We start from the raw sequence: 13,807 nt of genomic DNA, 5'->3' as shown, positions 1-13,807 counted from the left end.
AAAAGCCACAGTTTTGTTCATCCAATGGCTATGCCCTCTTAACCCAGAGAATGTATTATTTGTCATTGAATTCCAATTTTAAAGCATGTGTGTGTGTGTGTGTGTGTGTATATATTTGTGGCATCGAGATGCTTAAGAACATCTGTTTTGCTAAAGAATAATGGAGAACATAAAGAACACATCTTGGCCAGACATCATGTACAATGACTTTGGGACATTGTATTTGAACACTGCTGCTTAAAATCTGTTTGACTGGAAAGGCAAATGCTTCTGAGACAGGGCATTTAATAATGGTGCTAGTGAGACCTTCTTGCACCAGCCTCACTTTGAAGGGCGATGGGTTAGATAGGCATTTTAGGCCCTGTGCTACATTGCTGTATGTCATTGATCTGTCATGGCTATGAATTCTTTGCTTATGCTGTTTAATTTACAGTGAAAACAATGTAGAAATGTCAGTGCTTTTCTTATAGAAGCCACATGTAAGTCAGTGATTCTTAAACTTTTATCATGCGTAAGAATCGCCCAGGAAGCTAGCTGAAATGCAGATTCCCAGGTTCTAGTCTCAGAAAAGCTGACTCCCTAGTCCTGAGGTGAGGCCTGGGGTCTGTGTTTGTAGAAAACAGTTTCAGGAACACCAAGACTAGGATTTGGACTGCATTTTGACAATTAGTGTAGAATTAGTATAGAGCCTAGTAAATTGACACTGAAGAGCACCTTGTACTGCTGGTATTCTGAGCCCAGCATAGGAACAATGCTCTGGAGTTTTCTTACCATAAGAGGCTGGGACATGCATTTGAGTAAGGGTGTGTTGACAGTGCAGGTTGTTACCCAGGAGGAACGTGATAGGACCTAAGGTATAATTAAATCCAGAGTTGTCATTTACTCTGTCTTAAATTCACTTATCACTTGCCCAGTTCCTTTGATTTAGTCAGAGTTTTGAAACCTTACACCCATGACAGAGATCATTTTGGTTTTGCCCAGAGCAGGGCTTTTCAACCATGGCAGCAGGGACATTTTGTACTGGGTGATTCTGTGTCACGGAGAACTGACCTGTGCATGACAGGAACTTCAGCAGCCCTGGCCTCTGCCACCTGGTCACTTCCCCAGATGTAAGAGCCAAAACATCTTCTCCCAGACATTGCCAAGTAGCCCAGAGGGCTGAAGCTGGGGATTTGGAGACCAACATAATTGCACCCAGTTGAATGACTGGGTGGTCGTAAGCTGGGATTGTAGAGTTTCTCTCCCATTTCACTAATCTACGTGAGAGATGAAATGTCTAGATTCCTATGGGTCTGAAACTTATCAGTATCATACACACTGTCACTACTCGATCACCTTATAAAGAAAATGACAAACTGTACCCGGCCTAATTTGCTTTAGGAATGAACATTTGTTTTAGTTATTTGGAGGTGTATAAGGATCTTTTTCTTACTCTTCCTCATACTGGGTCATAGACCAGATGTGCCTTAGACAGCCACTCATGGAATCTAGGGCAAATCCTAGCTTGTGGCATGGCCTTGTGTGACTTAGGTTCTCATTACCATTTGAACAGAGAGATGGCCTGTCACTGTTTGCCATAGACACTCATATTCTGAGTCAACAGTGAGTGCGCAGTTAAATACGTATTATACCAGCTGCTTCTCTTCATCTGGTCCTCAATTTTGTGGAAGTCCTGTAATCTTCCCAGTGAGGTGTATCAAACAGAGTAGGCTATAGGCGACACCTCTCAGGCATGTGTGAAGCAGTGTCGCCTGTTCTTTTTCAGCTACCATTTAATTGCTCAGCTACTTGATATTTTGTGGTATTTTCCCCCTCGCGCATGGAAATATGTGGCAGGATACCTGCGGACAACTGAGGAGGCTGAACCGTAGTCATGGTCTGGGGTATGTGTTTCTGGGAGGTGTCTTTCTCCAGCTGCATGTATCTTTTGAATGGTGTAGATTTTCAAGGTAGTAGGGAAACAGCTAAGGTGATTCCTAAGGTATCAGTGTTAATTACCTAAGCTAATTACCATGCGGGTGGGGACACTGTGATGCGGCAAAGTGCCCTTGTCTGAAATAGAATCCTTGTCTTTTTAGGGATTAGAGAAATAAACACTGTGTAAGTCCTTCCTAACAGTTACCCTTAGAGTTCACCATGTCCAAGGCATCGCCCACCCCTTTCCTGTCTCATCCACCTGTTAGACCAGCCTTTACTAGGGGGGTGGTCAAGGAGACCATGTGGGAGTGCCTGCAGCGTGCCCAGTGAGTTGTGTCTGGGTGTCTCCTTGAATTCTCACAGCTATGAAGGGCGCCCGTAGAACCCTCATTTCACACGTAGATAATGCCTCTGCCACACACCTACAGAAATGAAGTGATTGGCTCCGAGTGGTTCATGTAGAAAGGGCAGCTAGTGGATCAAGCCAGTCCTGAAGGTAGACACGGCCTCTTCTCACAGGCAGCTGGGGGTTGGGATTTAGTTCTACCAGTGGCCCCACTCTTCCTTGTGATGCCTGACGGCCAGATGGGGAGTGGGTCAGGGGAAGTAAACCCACTTCTCTGTTTCTGAGGCCTCTTAAAGGATTTTAGGAATGGCACAGACAGTGTTCGAATATGTGCCTGGCAGCGTGCTGGAGTCCTACAAGTCTAATGGTTCCCAGTGGTTCTCATCGGGGGCAGTTTTGCTCTTCAGGGGACGTCTGGCAATGTCTGGAGACTGGCTGTGATGAGTGGTGAGGTGCCACCAGAATCTAATGGAATCTGGCCAGGAGACTGACAGCTATCCTACCATGCCCAGGACAACCCTGTGACTGAGTATCAGTCCACCTACAATGTCAGTAGTGCCAGAGTGGAGCCCCTGAGCTAGAGCAGTCAGGGTCCAGTGCTGCAGTTACTCCGGGGGACCAGGAGTTGTGTCCCAGCAAACCCATCCTGCCTTCCAGCCCCTCACCCTCTGCACATCAGGTCTCAGCCGCCCAGTGCACTGTGGCGCATGGCCCTTCCCCTGTGCTCTGGGGCTGACTGGGACGGCACTTGCTGCCCAGCATCACAGGCAGTGATTGTGCTGGCCACCACTAGCCCAGGAGAAGACCCACATTCAATACCCGCAGCCCTGTGTCTACTGAACATGAATCGTGTTTGTGCCACTGTGAGTTGAAAAGCCGTAAGTGGCGCCACTACAAGTCTGGGCTCATCTACCTGTCAGTATTTGGGACCATCTCCCAGCCCTTCCTGAAGGTCTCGGAGACTCCTGACAAGCTCTGACTTGGGCCCCACCACTGATTCTCCTGCATTCAGTAGGCTGGTCTCACTCCGACCATAATTTGTGAATAAAGAAGGATGCCAGCGTCTTGGTCAGGTTGGAGAGAGCTAGCTAAGTCACGTGTATTGTGGCTCTTGGTGTGCACCTTTATGTCTGCCCAGAATTATGACCAAAGTATTCCTTTAAGTGAGGGTCATCTCTCTATCACTGCCTGAAGCAATGATCCAAAGGATGATTTTTAAATATATCTTCACTGTATCTAAATTGCTTTTCAGAAAGAATAAACTTCATAGTTCACGCTCGCCCATCAATAGTTTTTTATTGTGATCATCTTTGCTAATGCCACTGTTACTTACAGTAAAGATCAATTTAATGTTTGTTTATCAGTTCACCAACTTATTGATAACAGACCCATGTGGACACATGCTGTGGGCTCCACGCGTGCGCACTGAGGACCTCTCCCTGAACCTGGGTCTGCCAGCAGACGTCAGGGCTGCAGGGAGGGCAGGGCGGTGCTTGTGGGCCCTGTCCCTGGGCATCTCCCCACAGTCTCATCTGCAGTGTGGCCCGCAGTGGCCATACAGACCTGGTGTTGACTTTGTGGGGTGCTAAGAAATGTACTTGTGGATTTTAATTTATGGATTTAATTTATGAATGCACGGATGGAGAAGTGAATGCCATTAAAAAAAGAATTTGTCACTTACATTTCCTGAGAGAAGGGGTTCCCCACCAGTGTGGGTCAGAGGCAGAAAAGAGCCAGGCTAAAGCAGGAGCAGGTTTAGGTGTGAGGTGTCCCCCAAAATCTCATTGTGAGACAGTGTGAGAGGATTCAAAGAGGAAATGATTGGGTTGTGAGAGCCTTAACCATTAGTGAATGAAAGCCCTGACGGGATTGAGTGGTGATTGAGGCAGGTAAGGTGTGGCTGGAGGAGGTGGGTACTGGGGACATATATCTGTGCCTGGCAAGTGGAATATCTCTATCTCTCTATCTCTACCTCCCTTCCCCTCTCTCTCTCTCTCTCTCTCCTTCTTGATCATCATGTGAGCTTCTTCCCTCCGCCACAGCCTTCCGCCATGTTGTTCTGCCTCACCTGGAGACCTGAGGAATAGCGCCAGCTGTCCGTGGACTGAGACTTCTGAAACCATGAGCCCTCAAATACTTTCTCCTCTACAGTTGTTCTGGTCAGAGCTTTCAGTCACAGCAGCAAAAAAACTAAGATAAGCCTTCTTGGGGTTCCCTTAGGATTGGCAAGATGAATGATGTTGGAGGCTTTAGGGGGTGGGGGGTGGTCCCTAGTCACCCTGGTGCCTGACTCTGGAATGATTTAGGGCCAGCAGGAATAATGGCTTGGTGTGAGGGCTAGATAAAGGGGTTGGTTAGCTGGTTCTTGCAAGTCTTTACTAACTTTAGGAATTAACCAGCCCTGGATGAGTCTTTCCCTGGAGCCACAAATCCCCCCAAAATGTTAAAACATCCTAAGATACCAACAAAGTTTAAAAACATGATTAGTACACAGGAAACCTGGGTGTGATCAGATCCAAGAGCAGTGACCTCACGGAGACTGATGCCCGAACCAAAATGTGCACGTATTGAGTTGAGGTGAGAGGCGTGTTTCTTCCAGTGACCCAATCTGCCCTCCACATTAACCAGGATGCTCATTAGCATAGCTTCAGAGCTAGTGTGGTTTATGTGGAAATGACCTAGTGTACCTGTGCCACCCCTTTCCCCGCAAATCTCCACCTCCCTGCAGGGGCCACCTCTGGGTCCTCCTTCTACTGGGCCTTGGTGTTGCTGTCCGTCTTCTCGCAGGAGGGAGTCTTGCAATAGACAAGGCTTCGGCCACCTAAACTGCATAGGACTTTGCTTCTGATCCCCCTGGGCTGACTCTCAGGTCACTGTGATTCACACACCTTCACAGACGGCTCGTGGCTCTGCATGGCCATGGAGTCCCCCAGGGTAACTCTCAGAAGTTCCAGTTTTCCATTTCTTAGGTAGCACCCTCTGAAGTGAGTATACTCAGGGGAAAAAAAATCTCCTAAAAAGAGCCCCGAAAGAGCTCATTTCTAGTCCCAAGGTAATCTCTGTCTACACCTCAGTTTTCTGTGGTAAAATGAAAGGTTGGGGTCAGCGACCCCCCAGGCCTCTCCCCGCACCCCTGCCCCAGCATGACTGCATCAGGCACTGGATTGCTTCACAACAGCAGCAGAACACCACACACCAACTCACCACAGCCTTGTCTCTCTCTTGATTTCCTCCAGTTTTTCAGTCTCATTAAGGGAAACATCACTGACTTATTGCATGATGACACTGCGTATGTAACTTAATTTCTGGGGACAACACATTATGCTGCTACAGGCTCCGAGCTAATAATCAAGATTATATGATCTGCTTACTGTGACTTTTTTGTGGTTTCTGGGGGAAAAAATGCAGATGCTTTTCAATTATTCTAAGGGAATTTTGATTAACCCCCTGGGTAGAATTCTCTGTACCACCTACCATGGAGAAGCAAGTTTTATTGAACAGAAAGTATAGAATTGAATTGCTCATATTTGTTTTCTTTCTGGTGCCTATAGTACTATTTCAAGCTTAAGCATTTTAATAAATATTTAATAAATATCTGTCTAAAATAGGCCCAAACTATTGTAAACTAAACCTCTTTTGTTCTTCAGTTTGAAATGCAAATAAGTTAATTTGACTTAGAAGTAGAATTTCTAAGATTTTTTCCTTTATGTAAGTAAAAAAAAAAATCTTGGTGTTTTTGGTTTGTTTGCTTGTTTGGTTGTGGTTTGTTTGCATGTGTTTTGGGTGCTGGAAGCCCAGTCCCACTGAGCTCCACCTCGGCCCCAGTGTGGTCTAGCTGGTGCACCAACACCTTCTTAGTACACCTTCTAAGTATTCGTCCTTGGAAGCCATTGCCTTCAATTTACTGCAGCCTCACTCTTTGAGTTGCTGTTCTTGTAGATATTTTGCAAGTTAACTGTTTTCTTGTGAGTCCATTTTAATCTGTTGCCTGTGGTCAGACGACTTCATGAGCTTGACTCACAGAGAATGTTCCAGATCTGCCTCTAAGGACTCCCCCAACAGCTTTATGGAGATAGGACTCAGTCCTCTAGGACTGACTGACTTGAAGAGCGCGGGTCTGTGGCATTAGTGGATTCGCAGGGCTGTGCAACCAGCGCCACACCAGTTGTGATCCCCCAGGGAAGCCCCGGTCTTACAGTTGCTCTGACGGCCCGGCCCTCCAGCCGCTGCCTGTGTGTTTCTGCTAATTCTGTGCCCTCACGGCCACGGAGGCAGGAGCGTGTGGCCTGCTGCGACGCTCTTCTTTCACTTAGAATGCTGATGGCAAAGCTTTGTCTTCGCACAATGTGTTTTTAAGGCTGAATACCATAAAAACATGAATATGAATGATGCCATTGTGTGTACCCCCTTTTAATCTTCAGCTGATGGGCGTGTAGGTCATTTTGTCTTTCTGACCGTTACAAACAGTGCTGCTGTGACATTCACATGAAGCCTTCTGCATGGACGTGGGTTCATTTCGTGGGAGGTGCATGCACAGGAGTGTCACTTCTGGGCGGTGCATACGCTGTCTCTGTGTTGAACTGCGGTTTTCCAGAGTGATAGCCGGTTTTCCATTCCTTGCAGTGGCTGAGCGACTCAGCTTCTCTACCTCTTCGCCAACACTTGGTATTGTCTGTCATGTTTGGTGTGCCCACCTTGGTGGCATGAAGGCAGAACTTGTTCTTAAATGTTCCCCGTAGCTTCCTCCTTGTTCCCCTAGAAGTTACAGTTAACACACAAGTAGGCAAAACTGTGATTTGGTAGTTTTTTTTTGTTTGTTTGTTTTGTTTTTTTAAGTAAGCTTAACTCTTATAAAACAATGAGGAAGACATATATATATTTTTTTCTGGTACTAGAAATATATACTAAACAATATATAATATTCTTTTTTTTTTTTTTTTCATTTATTTTGCAGTACTGGGGGTTGAACCCAGGGGTGTTCTATCACTGAGCCACATCATCAGTCCTTTTTTATTTTTCCTTTTGAGACAGGGTCTTGCTAAGATGCTGAGGCCAGCCTCAAACTTGGGATCCTCCTGCTTCAGCCTCCTGAGTTGCTGAGCTTATAGTTGTGTGCCACCCGCCCGCCCCAGCCAATTCCAAATAAATTCTGGGTGCTAGGGAAATGGGCTGATTTCAATAGGACAGACATATGAACCACAGATAGTGTCCAGTGGCAACCAGATGGTGTACACAGTGCAGCTAAATCCAAATTCCGTGTACACAAAATCACCTATCTATGTTATCCTTTGCAAAAGGAAAGGATCCAGAGGTCTATTCGCAGAGTTGAGGGGTGGGCAAGGAAGTTAAATGAGGGAGGAGGATAAAGTCTTTGGATTCTGAAGTTTGTCACTTTCCTCTGCCATTTTTTAGCTCTCTTCACATAGATATAAATATCTTGCTTCCTTTCTTGAATTACTTTGGAATGTTATAGTTATTACTTCAGTATTGTATTTCATATAATATATCCCATCTATTTGTATCCAAAAGGAAATTTACAGGGTACCAGTGGAAGCCATCTCTTTAGGGTCAGGCAGACACGGATTTATTGACCATTTGATTTAGCCTCATTTACTCTTTCTCAGCAGTTTCCTGTGCTGTAAAATGAGAGTAATAATACCATCTACCTTGTTGGCTAGAGTGAGAATTAAACAGGATAATGCATTCCTAACACTGCAGTACGGTTCTTGGCACCATGTAATCACTCAATAAGTCCAACTAGCATTGTCGAAATACATTTCACACCCAAGAGTAAAGTCTTATTTCCCTTATTGAGATGGGGTCCTAGAACTTTCTAGTTGCCACAGGCTGTTGTCTGAGAGCAACTGATTTAGATCTAGAGTAGCTCTAATTCCTATTGGAAATTCGGTGAACAAGAAAATACTTCTGAAAGTTATTCTGTTTTCTGAGGTTTATTGTACAACTTCCAGTTCTCAGTGATAAGGGTAGTTGTTGCAGCATTTGAAATTGAATGTTAAGAATCCACAGCAGAGGTGGGGGGGCCTAGGGTAGAGCACTCGCTTAGCACATGCAAGACCCTGGGTTCAATCCTCAGCACCACATAAAAATAAATAAATAAAATAAAAGGTATTGTGTCCATCTACAAATTTTTTTAAAAAATATTTAAATAATCCACATTCAGGGGCTGGGGCTGTAGCTCAGTGGCAGAGGGCTTGCTGTGTACATGCGAGGCACTGGGTTCAATCCTTAGCACCACATGTAAATAAGTAAAACAAAGGTCCATTGACACCTAAAAAAGTACTTAAAAAAAAAAATAAGAATCTACAGCTGGGCACTGGGGATTAGCCAGTGCTGGAGTGCTGGCCTAGCACACGTGAGGCCTAAAGCCCTGGACTCCATGTCAGTATGGGGGCGGGGGAGCAAGTCCATAGCCTCATCCAGCACTGGGGAGGCTAAGGCAGAAGACGAGGATCACTTGAACCCAGGAGTTCAGGACCAGCCTTGGCAACATAGTGAGACCCTGTCTCAAATAAAGAAAAGTAAAAAAAAAAAAAAAATCCATAGCATATTTATTTGAATGATTTATGACTATTTTGTAGTATTTTCAAGTTTAGAGATGTGTGTATGGGGGCTTTGGAGGAGTTCTGATGTTTAAGGAAAAAGAGATGTGTCTTGCTTGGGTCTAACAGGTCATCTTCTAGTAGATCTCACTCTAGGAGAAGAATTTGGGGCCACATTGCTCTGGAGCAGCTGACATGAAAAACGGAATTGCACGGCCATTGTCATAATCTTAGGAATGAGAACTTCTCTGGTAGCAGAGAGTGGTCTCTGATGGAACTGGGACTATCACTACTTTATCCAAGGTGTTCATGACCAGACCCCTCACCATCACAGTGCGTCTTTGTCAGGCTGAGGGCCCCACAGTAATGGTCCAGGCAGGGACCCTCCTGCAGAAGAAGCCTTGACTTGTTGGTTTATTAGAGTGAGCACCCACCCGTATGCTTTTTAATTGAATGAAATATATCTGGACCAAGTGGCTTTCTGTATCTGAGGGTAGCCTATTTATTTTATCAGCACACAAAAGCCACCAAAATTAAACTCCTCCATATGGGTTGGCAGTTCGTAGATGAAAGCATTACCATACTTCACAGAGGTTGACCATGGGACAGTACAGGTCAAAAACTGTTCAGCTACAGACTGGCTCCTCCTCCTTTCCAGAGAAACTTTTTGTTACTAGAAGAACCACAAAGGATCCTCTCACAAAACAGTGAAACCAGATTCAACCGAGGCGCATGCTCAGCTCACAGATGTCAATAGGAAGTACCTCTTCCTAAGGCATGGTCCCACCCACACACTGAGTCCAGGGAGAAGGTGGAGTTGTCCTGCCAGCATCTGTTTTTCTTGTACCTACCTGGCAGTCATGAAGTAGAATCTCAGGCAGTGAGTGAACGCTAAGTTGTGGCTTCTGGAAGGGAGTTTTACAACTTTTATCATTTCTGAGCTGAGAGTTGAGGCAGATTCTATCTGTAAGTTACTATAAGGTACTCTATCCCTCTCCTAGTTTTAGAACATAGCACTTTCATCCCTAAAATGTCGAATACGGATGATACAATAATTTATGCTTTACATTATCAGTGCCTTTTTAATGCACGTGTCTCGTTCTGTTTCTCTGTTCTGATATGAACTTTTCTGGAACTGTCTGGCCTGAGAGTGCCTCTGACAGGATGTCAGCTGAGGAGACTGTGGGGAGGGCTGCAGCTCCTCTGGAGTAGTCCCAGCGTGATGGGCGTGTGGCAGTGGCAAGCAGAGGAGAGGCCCCTGGAGACCATGGTGGGGTGGGCAGTAACGTCAGGGCTCCAGAGGAAGGGAGGGTGGCGTCCCGCAGGACTCAAGCTTGGGTTTAGGCTGGAGAGAAGGAGCCAGTGGAGGGGAGAAAGAAGTGTCCATGCAGCAGAGACCCAGGGGAAGAGCAAGAGCAAGGGTCCAAGGGGAACGCCCAGGTGAACCGGAGAGCACTCCTCTGGGCTGGAGGAAGGGAACCAGGAAGGCTGCAGGCCTAGGAGAGTCCAGAGGGGCCTCCCCTTCTCAGGTGTCAGTCCACTTGTAGTCCTTCTGTTGGCGTAGCAGGCATTTACCTTCCAAAGCACAGTTAGGAGCAAGATTTTATTTTACCTTTCACTCTTGATTGTGCAGATGCATGTGGTAGTCCCCCTCTTTCATGGTTTCTGTTTCCATGGCTTCGGTTACCTTTGGTCAACCTTCATCTAAAAGTAAGAGGGAGAGAGTGTGTGTGTGGGCGGGCGGGCGGTGGGGAGGTTTGTTTTCCTTTGTTTTTTCAGCGCTGGGGATTGAACCCTGCTGTACTATACTACTGAGCTATGTCCCTACCCTGTGTTGTTGTTGTTGTTGTTTGTTTGTTTGTTTGTTTTTTCACTTTGAGACAAAGCCTTGCTAAGTTGTTAGGGCTAGACAGAAACTTGCAATCCTCCTGCCTCAGCCTCGTGGCTTGCTGGGATTACAGGTGTGCACCACATGCCACATGCCCGCATGCCCAGCACAGCAATTAATAAATTTTGAGTTGCATGTTGTTCTGAGGGGTGTGATGAAACCTCGTGCCATCCTACCTGGGATGTGAGTCACGTCTTCATCCACAGACCCATGTCCACGTCACTTTGCTGCTATCGTAGTGTCAGGCTGACTGTTGGGGTGTCTCAGCGCCTGTGTTCAAGTAACCTTTGTTTTACTGGATAATGGCTGCAAGGTGCCAAAGTAGTGATGCGCACAGTTAGATTACACCAAAGGAAGGGTGTGAAGGGCTTCCTGTTAGGGAAAGGTGAAAGGAGATTATTCTTGAGTTAGTAAGAAAAATCATGTTCTCAGGTTGCTGAGATTTAGGTAAGAATGAAATCGTCAAAAAGGAAAAAGATGGTACTAGTTTTGTTGTAAACTTTGAACCTTAAACTTTCTCATAGGTGAGTCTGTGTAGGGAAGAACATAGTGTATCTGGGGTTGGGCCTTGCTGTAGTTTCAGGTGTCCACTGGGAGTCTTGGGACACACTCCCTGTGGATAAGAAGGGATGGTGATAGTATTTTTAGATCTATGTATCTTGGATACTATCACCTGTTATCTGACATTTCTAATAATGGGTTAGAAATGACTAAATCATGAAGATTTGACTTTCTACTGCCGTCACACTTGACTTACTCCACAACTCTGAAGGGTAACGAGAGATAAATTTGGCTACACTGATCTTTTCCTGAATTCATCACTTTAAAAAAAAAAAAGAAGAAGAAGAACAGAGTGGAAAAGCCATCTTTTATAATTTTTAATCCATCATTAAAAGTACACCTTGCTTTATGATCTGAGGAAATACCATCTAAGTCTTTATATTAGGAACAAAAGTGAGCCTTTCAGAAAAAAAGGAGCCGGGCTTAATCTGCATTGGGCCTTTGATGTATTTCTAGATTTTAAAAAGCTTCCCGCCGTTCGCCTCCACATTGAAACAGCCCTGGTGAGGTGTGGATGTGCCGCCGGCGCCCGTCTCCCCACACACCTGGCGGAGGCGCCATTCCGTGATGGGCAGGCTCCCCAGTCGCCCCCTTACCTGTCACCTGGTGCTGGCTGGTTGGGAGTTCACTTCCCACCCTTCTTCCGGCACACTTCTACGTTAATGATTGCTTTGGAAGAATAAGCCAGACTGCCCTTTGGTCTTCTTTTGAACACTTCTTTAAGATGAGACTTATTGGTCTGTGTGGGGACTCACTTAATTGAGAAGCAGGGAAATACCAGCTGGCACAGGGAGGTTAGCCTGGGTAATGGGACAGGAAGTGCAATAGATGAATCTTACTTTTAAGTTAAAAAAAAAAAAAAAAGTGAAGTCCTATCATTTGAACTCCTGCCATTTTTAGTCATTTTATTTCCTTCTTTTTAAAACCCAGTTTCTATTTTGAAGAAGTTGCTGGGCCTTTTTTACGGAGCGGCTTCGTGGTGGGGAGGAACGTGGCTGGTCCCTGATGGACAGAATTCCCAGCAGTGCTTGCTGCTGGCTAGTTTCATAGATGGAGGAAACAATCCGGGTTTCAGTTTCACAAATGGCAAACAAAACCCAAGAGGAAAAGGAAGCAATTCGTTAGCAGTGGCCGATGTGCCGAGCAGGATAACCAGCCTTCAAAGATTTTTGTTTTGAGTGCTGTAATTTCATCTTTAATAAATAGTTTACTTCAAAGGGCCTCACTACAAGAAAATGGGCTGCTTTCCTGCTATTCTTGTTCACTGGTTCGGTCTTACTATAAGTAGCTCATGTCCGGTCCTCTGTGGTCTCAGGTGGCGGTTTGTGTTTATGACCCTGAAGCTGAAGCTGTAAGAACTGTGTCCCTATTTTAAGTCATTAGCAGATCTGTAGTGTTCTGCAGGAGTCGACCGGGGTCCTCATGAAACCCTTGACACTTTGACCCACGTTAAGGAAAACACTTACAGCAGTACACAGTATGCATAGGGATTATGTCCTCCCAAAATAGAAGACTAAATTTACCAAGCAAGGAATAGGAAAACTCATCAGAATGTCTCCACAAAGTTTTTGATGTATTGTGATCACTTCTGTGCTCCCATTCTGAACTCCTAAACAATGCGTCCAGTGTCTTTGAGATAAAAGCCTGACTGAGTTACAAAGAGAACACTGGAGATGTTTGCATCTTGCTTTTTCCCCCTGTAGATATATTTGGCATATGTAGAGTTTGAGAGCCCACTATTAATATTAGTTTCCTCTAGATGTTACCAACTAGACAGATGGGACTCAGAAAGAAACCATTGTTTTTGCTTTACAAGTCTTCACCCAGGGGCCATCTTGGTCGGGGGTGGCTCCTCCAGTGATCCTGTGAAACCCTCTGAGAGGAGCGCAGCTCCAGCCCTCGGTTAGGGGAGGCTGGGTTTCCTTGTTTTTCACCGCTCTCTGTTGGATGCGTTGATGGGACCTAGGGCCGTACTGAGCAATGCAGGTTTGAAATCATTTCAGTTTCACACTGGCTTCCTCCCCTCCTCCCTCCCTTTCCCTTTCTCTCTCTCTTTCAGTTTGGAATCAAAGGAAAATGGCTTTAATATGTCACAGTGGAAGCAGTAGGACTGGGGACTGAAGAGGGGGAGAGGGAGTGAGCAGGTGTGCAGAGGGAGAAACTGTCCACTCGTTGCTTTAGTGACCGCAGTGAGGCTATGGGAATTAGGCCAGTGTTTCTGTACTAGCCACTTTGTTCTTTAAAGCACTGGCTGGTGAAGCCATCTCTTTCTCTGCCATCTTTTGCTTGCTTCAATATTTACGCAGAACCAACTTGCCGAGGCAGTCCTAGTGGCGAGGTGGGACGCTCTGGTGTTTCTAGTTAGGGCTTCTGTGACCGGTGCTGAGCTTGCACGCAGCTATCACAGGTGTGTTCTCACAGCCTCTCATAGACCAGTCAGTGCGTGTGTGTGGAGTGTTTTGGGAGTTCAGGTGTTCCTTGGCTCAGTGCCCACAGAGGAGCCAGTCCACACCTACCTCCGGCAAAAGGATTACC

At 45.8% G+C, this 13,807-nt stretch overlaps 1 protein-coding gene across 4 annotated transcripts in view; it reads left to right on the top strand.

Moving 5' to 3' along the window:
* Pcca (propionyl-CoA carboxylase subunit alpha) overlaps positions 1 to 13,807 on the top strand; it is a 357,476-nt gene that overhangs the window by 305,466 nt on the left and 38,203 nt on the right. The window contains exon 22 of one of the 4 annotated variants that reach the window (XM_048800663.1): positions 4,306 to 5,794. The exons of the other annotated variants lie outside the window; for them this stretch is intronic. Coding sequence (XP_048656620.1) covers positions 4,306 to 4,350 — 45 coding nt within the window. The 3' untranslated portion in view covers positions 4,351 to 5,794. Of the gene's footprint in view, positions 1 to 4,305; positions 5,795 to 13,807 lie in introns of those variants that run through there. 4 annotated transcript variants of the gene reach the window in all.

Source organism: Marmota marmota, unplaced genomic scaffold (genome assembly GCF_001458135.2).
Source record: "Marmota marmota marmota unplaced genomic scaffold, marMar, whole genome shotgun sequence".
In the NCBI taxonomy this organism is placed as follows: Eukaryota; Metazoa; Chordata; class Mammalia; order Rodentia; family Sciuridae; genus Marmota; species Marmota marmota.
The sequence above is the reverse complement of the archived record's forward strand: the minus strand, read 5'-3'. Positions and strand labels throughout refer to the sequence as shown.